A 7624-nucleotide genomic window follows, 5' to 3' on the forward strand; every position below is an offset into this window, starting at 1 on the left:
AATAATATCCAGAAATTGGATAATGTCCAGAAAACAAAACTTCAGCCAAGTTGAGCGTCTTGGCTGTAGGAACTTGTTTCTTCCCAGACTCCTCAGGGGCATCAGGTTCATAGTAATTAACAGTGATTAAAGAATGATCTTCTCAGGAGGTTGGGGTCAGAGATCAAGACCCAGCACAGCGGCGAGACACTCCATTGTCATGCATGATGTCTTTTGTCAATTGATGCACTGATTTTTTTTGAAGGGAAAAGTTTTATCTGCGATATCTCCCACGCTCCTCGGTGGAAGGCAAATAAAATGAGAACATTAAAATGACATGAAAATAATTTTTTTATTAAGCCAAACAAAACGATCAGGTTACAGCCAGAAGTTTGCACACCATGCATTCAGAAAATCTCAAAAAGCAACATTTTCATATGAACTTCACAGTATAATGATTTTACAACGTTCAATTCAAATCTATTAAAAAAAAACACAAAATCAACTTTTGCCACAAACAGAATTTAAAAAATGTACAGAATGACAGCATCTGTATCATTTCGAAACAACACAAGTTATGTGAGGCAATGTATCATAAATAAATAAATAAAATGCACTTATGCAAAATGAATTTAAAGTAGACTTTGATTAATCCTACATGCACATGACTGATTGGCAATAAAGACAGCAAAAAATAAAAACACATGTAGCGAAGACACTGCAACAAAAATGTTTCCAGTGAATAGTGTTTGAAAATCAAAGGAAACACAGAAATGAGTTTGGAGTGTTAATTGTATCTATAAACAGATTTTATTCATTCTAAATACGCATGAACAGGGAGGAAGGAGATTTTAAAACTGGCCCAAAATCCCTGAGCTCCCAGGCACTTAGGAATTCTGAAAGAAACTCTTTATGTCAAAGCAAACACGTTTCAGTTCTTGGCTAATACACAGCCTCAGCTACAGTTTGGACTGATTCATGTTCAGCTGCGTTAAATTCAATAGGCTGGATCTGAGCTTTACTACTTCTTTGCGGTCAAAACATTAAAGCAGAAAAAGACAACAAAAAAAAATCTAAACCATTTAGCACTCTTGAATCGGTTCATTAAGAGGGACAAAGAGTCCCTCACAAAAATAAAGCGTCTTATCTACATTGAAACACATAATAATACTCAACTTGGTACCATTAAATATCTTATATGCAGCATCTAACAAAGTTCTAGTAAGAAAGGTTCGGGTAACACTGGCATTGATACAAGTTGCAGAAAAATGTTCTGCTGAAGTAGCTGGAAGATGATCAGGGGCCTGGATCACAAAGCAAGATGAGCCGTCTTTGGCCTTAACTCATGTAACCTATGCTGCATGGCTAACCTGACCAGTCAGCTCACTGGGAAAACTGAGTCATCATTTCAGGTCGTTTTCCTTCACAGGAATCACTTTGTTATATTAAGAACTCCACTTATGGTTTTCTTTTGATGTTGCATGTTAAGTTGCATAAACGTGCTCAGAACTGGATCAGTCAACCCAGAGTGATAACCAGCTTTGAGATACTGGTTTTCAAGGAGTGCTACTGTTAGTGAAGCCAGGTAACCCAAAGATAGAGAGACTAAGTTTAACTTGCTTTGCGATACAGGCTCCAATTCTCTCTGATCTGATACCAGTAGCCTGCTGGTCATAAAAAGTTGTAACGGTAACAAGGGGGCCGATGTTACAGACAGTACTCTCAAAAAACTTTGATCAATTCTTCTGTTACAACCCAAAAGCATGGTGCATTCTGTTTGTAGTTCTGTTTTATAATGAAATGCCCCCACCCCCTTCTCCCTCTGCAATCCTTCGCAGCAGTGTAACAATAGCTGTGGGCTGGAGAGTTGCATTGCAGGTAGAGCAGCGTGGCAGTCTGCTTTCCTCAGTTAGTTCTGCATAAGGTACTGGTGGAAGTAGATGCCAAACAGAGAGCTGATGACCTGGCAGGCAGCCACCCACCAGGTGAGGAAAGCGAAGAAGCCTCGGAAAAACAGTGGAGTGAGGACGGACCGCAGCGCTGTGAAGGTCGCTGACAGGTGAGCTACTGTGGCCTGGATGTCTTCCTCCATGTCCTCCGCCCCCTCTTCATCTTCATCGAGACCACTGGGCAGCACAGGCGCTGCTGTGGGCATCACCAGTGCCGGTGTCACCCCGGGGGTCTCTTCTGCACCCACTGCCCAAGAGAAGTCCCCTGTAATTTCAGCAGAGATCAGTTAATATTTAGATTTCACCAGAGAACTTGGAGGAAAAAGAAGGAAAGCAGGCCATTGAAAGAAACCTTTACTTTTTATATTAAACCGACACTAAAACTTGACATTGACTGTGGAAAGTTCCTAATATCTAAGTCCACTGTTGCTGCAAATATTTAATGTGACACTACAGGAATAGTTCCACATCTTGGGAAATCCACCTACCACCACTTCTAAAGTTCACCAATTAACATGTTATACCTTGTTTGTTTATACTAGTTATTGTTTGTACTCAAACTGGTGTAATTGCAGGGGGCTAATGTGCTGGACTCTTTTTGGCCTGAGGCAGTACACTTTGTGCTAAGCTAAGCTAGCCAGCTCCTAGCTTCATATTTAACAAAGAGGAGAAGATCAAGTGTGGATTCTTCCCTTGATGCAGTGGTGTGGGTATTTTACTTACCTAGAGCCTTGAGTGACAGTGTGGAGAAGAGGATGAGAAAAACAGGAACAAGGTACTGGAGAGTGACTACAGTCAGATAGCAGAACACACGTGTAACCTGAAAAACAGCACATTGCCTTTATACTTCACAAGAATTTATAGAGTTTTTGTTTTTCTATGTTCAAATGTTCAAGATTCTCACTTTAGTTGTCCATGATTCATATACTATATAAACATAAATATTGTATCTGACCTTCCTCTGAATGTCAATGGCAGCGATGCGTCCTGCTTCCTTCTTCATCTGCTCCACCCACTTCTGAGCCAGGTTGAGGTACGCCTGCAGGTGGTAACGAGTCAGTGCTAGGCGCAGAACACACAGCACCACGATGATCCACAGACGCATGCTGTCAAATACTGCACTGGGCACTCTGAAAGAGATTATAAGTTCAGCAAAAGTCAGCAAAAGCCAGGTGTCTACTCGGCACTGTTTGGACAATATCTTGCATTTTTTGATAGCTGTTTTTCTTTTTTTTCTTTTTTTTTTGAGTTGAGGTTTCTTGTTGCGGATAAAATGAGCAAATATGTACATGCACTCACATTGTGATGGAGGTCTTTCCAATGGGTGCGTTGGCCAGGAAGTCTCTTGCAATGGGTTTCACCCACAAAACCAACACAATGACTGGAGACAGGAAACTCATGTGCAGCAGAATCCTGCAGGAAAGATTAGGGGCACCACTGAGAGAGCTAAGTACTGCTAATGTAATGTTTTCTTTGAATAAGGCAAGGAGTACATTGCTTTTTGCAGTGTAAATGTATTGGGTCCTACTGGATGAGTGGGCGGTCTGAGTTCATCTGTACAGCATCAAGATGAGTCTGAGCCAGTCGCAGTCCGGGGAAAGCCAGCAGAGAACCAATGTAAGCACAGATAGCAGCCAGACCGAGCTTCACTGTCAGCTTAGTAACTGGGATTCTGAAGTCAAAAAAACAACAACCGATGATTTAGCTTTGCAGCATCTAACTCTGGATTTTTCGAGTAAAACCTGTTGCTGGCCTATGCATCGTACTAAACGAAGATGGTGTCTCTAAACACATGATGTAATGTCAATCAACATGAAATTAACACAACTTCGTTTATGAAGCAGTATTTCAGTTATCAGTCATCCATGTGAAGTTGATACTTACGACCACTCAGCATAACCCTGCTGTTTGGCAAAGACTTCTAAGTTGTCGAAGAGGTTGGAAAAGCCGGACTCCAGGCCGAACTCCAGGTAGTCCTCTCTGACCACCAGCACCAGCATGGCCACGAGCAGAGACAGAAAACCAAAGGCAAGGCACACTGATCGCTCGCCACCCTCTTCAGAGCGGAAGTAGTGTCTCATCAGAGTGTGAAGGGTCTTTCTGAGTGTTGCACATTGAGTGTAAACAACTGTGAGGAAAAGGCAGCACTCGTCTAGTCAAAGCCTCTCCATATTGTATATCTTCATTGGGCTATGTTATCTTGAGCTTGTTAACAATTTTTTTTAAAAATATCAATAGACATGCACTGTACTTTATAACTTCTTATCAATAGGCATGTATTCTGATAAAAGGATCTTACAAATTTGCAAATATGACTAGATGCTTCATCATCTTTGCCATTCGATCATGAAAAGTTTTGAGACTGCCACTTCAAAATAAAATTACCTTTTGTAAGATCATGTTTAAAGATGTGTCTGTTGCGACATAAAGTGACTTTTCAGTTGAAGGATACAGACTGAAGAGAACAGTCAGAACACACCAGATAGCTCCAATGTTGACCTCTTTGCTTGCATCCACCACATTGTAATAACACTCAGTGAACAGGAAGACACCCGTTGCATAGACTGCAAAATCTACCAGCCACTGGTACTCCAGGAAAAAACGCAGCACTGAGAGTAGAAATATGGAAAAAAGAACATTAGTATTCGGAGAAGGTTATTCTGTTTTCTACCTTTTGATCGAAATTAGATTTCATACATTGTTTTGAGGCAGGAAATTGGAATCATAAAAAATGAAAGAATGAACGTATGGTTGGGAGTCAACAGCTGAGTCTGAGCGGTATTTGGACTTGCACAATGTTAAGTGGTGGTGTAGACAGAGCAATGTTTGTTTTACCAAGAGCGTCAATGACGTTGACTGGAGCTTTCTCCAGGTGAAGGTCGATGTCTTTGGGCACAGTGAGGGGCTTGCTCTCCCCATTCTGTCTCCTACAAATAACAAAGAGGACACATGGCTTCGTTAAAAAACAAATATGCTTCTGTCATGGAGTTTCACAAGAAAAAATAAAACAGAGAGTCACAAAGTCTTGCTTGCTCAGACGTAAAATACAACATATGCAACAAAAAGTACAAATCAGCAGCTTTATTTCAAAGACCACAAGGATTCTTTTCACCACTGTCACACCCTCCCCCAAATCCCACCTGTCTCTCCTGTTTGGTTTGGGCATCTGCTTTCCTGCCAATGCACACAGCTCTCCTTCTGATGGGTGTTTGAACCGGAACAAACTGGAAGAAACAGCAGGCACATGTATGTTGACAGTGCACAGCACATTATGTGTATCAATATACTGCATGACCAGATTGTAAGAGTGACAATACCTGCCATTGCAGAGGAGCCAGCGAGCAAATGAGCAATGTGGAGCCATCCTCTGCATAATGCTGGCAGCCAGCAAGCTGACCACCAGCTGAACCCCCATCAGCGCCTGTCAGAGCACACAGATTTTAAGTATGAGATCCAACCCTGAAGCCCCCAGCTGTGTGTGTCAGTAGGTAATGCATCAGAGACGGTCTGAGAGCAGGAGTGTCCTCTCTACAACTGTGGCAGTCTGTCATGACTGCATTTTGTGTTGACTCAGCACACAAGACACACTTAAGTTTCTACAAGACGTAGTTTTCGCTACATGAGAGCTTAGTTAGTTCCCATGTCAAAGGCTGTGGCAGAAGCCATGTCATACACTGTGCTGAAAGCTCACGCAAAATGAATGAAAGTCAGCAAATGGCTATCGTGCTAAGTTTAGCTAAACTTCACCACCTGTCAGTGCTGCTGCAAGCGTCAGCTAGCTACTTAGCATTAGCAAACTAGCTCTCACAGTAACTGATACGCGCAAAATGGACTCGCTAGTGAGCATTACAGCATGCTTTTAAGAATGGTCATTACATGCAAGTATACAAGAATGTGACTTCAGTTACCATCTCTTCTCCCGAAAGACGTGGTTAAACCCTGACTATGTACTGGAGCTTCTTCTTCTCATGCAGTAGAGTCTTGACAGCTGAACCAACTGACATGTGAAACTGCTCAATGTCCCGGATGTACTCGTGGAGTCACGCGCTGCCTTAAGGTGCTCCACTAAAGCTCTGTAAATTCTAAACATGATGACAACGCCGGCCTGCACTGCTGCTACAACTCAGGCAGGAGGTAAAGTAGCTAGATTAGCACGAATTACCGTGCTTAAATGCTACGTTTTTGAGTTGGTAGTGTTTTACTTGACTGTTGTTCTATGAGACTGTGTTTTATGCGTTTAGCCGGCTGGTTCAATCACAAGTGACCTTTCAAACCGATTTATTTGACATTAAAACACAAAGCATGATAAATGTTAAACTATAGAGTAGCATATGCAGGTGTTTTTACATCTAGCTACGTAGATGTAAAAACACCTGCAGTCAGGTTAAAATGTAATAATTTCACTTCTCTGAAAGGGACCTCAAATTGAGTCCTTATTACGTTTGAAACTCGATGACGTTGACTTTTACTCAAGTAAATTTGAAACGCAGGACAGTTAGTGTATTTTTTCATTGCTACTTTAAAACAACATCAATTCTTCTTCCACTGATACTACTACAACTACAAACACCTCTGTGTGCACTTTTAAGTAACGATTTTAACTTCTTTCTTCTTTTTTTTTACCGTTTGAACCTTGTTTGTGTATTTTACAAACCAAGCGGCAGAGTGCAAGTACTTTAGGCACACTATTTAAGGTTTAATCATTTTTATGGAAATCGTTTAAACAAATGAGTACAACCAACAGTGGCATAGGCCTACCGTATAGCTCAATTGTTTCATCAGGCATTCTCATTCACTCACATGAAGTTTCAATTTCTGATGTCCTTGAAGGCCTTAGAGCAAGCACAGAGGAGCAGTGCATTCGCTGGCTCTAAGCTGCTCTGACAGAAAAAGAATATTATCACAATGAAAATATTATTAAAATTCATTACTTTCCATAATATTACCGTTAAACATACACATTCTGAAGATATTTGGCAGACACATATGCTTAGCTAAGGCACATCCATTCTGTTCTGATTATGGAAACTATGGATTAAAAAAAAAAAGGCCATAAGGAAAGCAGTACAGCAATTTTAATTTACCAACATGCTCCCACTCCTCATCTCTTATTAAAATGTAAAATTATATCCATCTTAGTTCCTTGTTCTTCCTCAATACCCCTGAACATCCTCCTAATGATAATCTCTATGTTTTATGCTTCCACCATCATGTATCTTAACATTTCACTGGATGAAAACAAACATTATGCAAATTGTGAGGCTTAAAGTCTCAGAAATGCTCCTCTTTCCCTCTACTTAGGAATTAAAACGCACAGACACTAGGGAGGAGGAGAGAAGGATAGTGCAATATTTTGATGTAATTATGTATTAAAGCATTATTTTTCTATTTAGATGGATAGAAACGAGGAAGCATTTGGTGGTTATCTTCAAACCTGTCGACAAAGTTTATATCTTTGTAATTTCTTAATGCATTAAGATGATCTCTTAGCCTCAGATTATTATAAGCCATGAGGTGTTTGGGGAATAATGGGGTAGGAGGACGACAGCTCTGGCTGCACTGATGCATCCTCCATGTGTGGTATGCTTGGTCACTCTTGATGAAAATGATTGTCCACATACACACACACACACACACACACACACACATACACATATACACACACTGGCCTGTACGTGCATTATAATGTCAGCTCA

General features: G+C 40.9%; 1 protein-coding gene across 1 annotated transcript; it reads right to left on the minus strand.

Annotated features, from left to right (window-relative positions):
- Nucleotides 1-312: 312 nt before the first annotated feature.
- Nucleotides 313-5947, minus strand: tmem161a (transmembrane protein 161A). Its single transcript, XM_023404157.2, has 11 exons — nt 5837-5947; nt 5246-5349; nt 5069-5152; nt 4764-4855; nt 4381-4537; nt 3813-4028; nt 3457-3600; nt 3228-3341; nt 2884-3058; nt 2652-2748; nt 313-2193 (listed from the first exon to the last, which is right to left on the minus strand). The coding sequence occupies exons 1-11, from the start codon at nt 5837-5839 to the stop codon at nt 1889-1891; spliced, it is 1491 nt and encodes a 496-aa protein (XP_023259925.1). The 5' UTR covers nt 5840-5947; the 3' UTR covers nt 313-1888.
- Between the last annotated feature and the right edge of the window lie 1677 nt (nt 5948-7624).

Source organism: Seriola lalandi, unplaced genomic scaffold (assembly GCF_002814215.2).
Source record: "Seriola lalandi dorsalis isolate HSWRI2012SDOR001 ecotype SW California unplaced genomic scaffold, Sedor1 jcf7180002054224, whole genome shotgun sequence".
NCBI classification, from domain to species: Eukaryota; Metazoa; Chordata; class Actinopteri; order Carangiformes; family Carangidae; genus Seriola; species Seriola lalandi.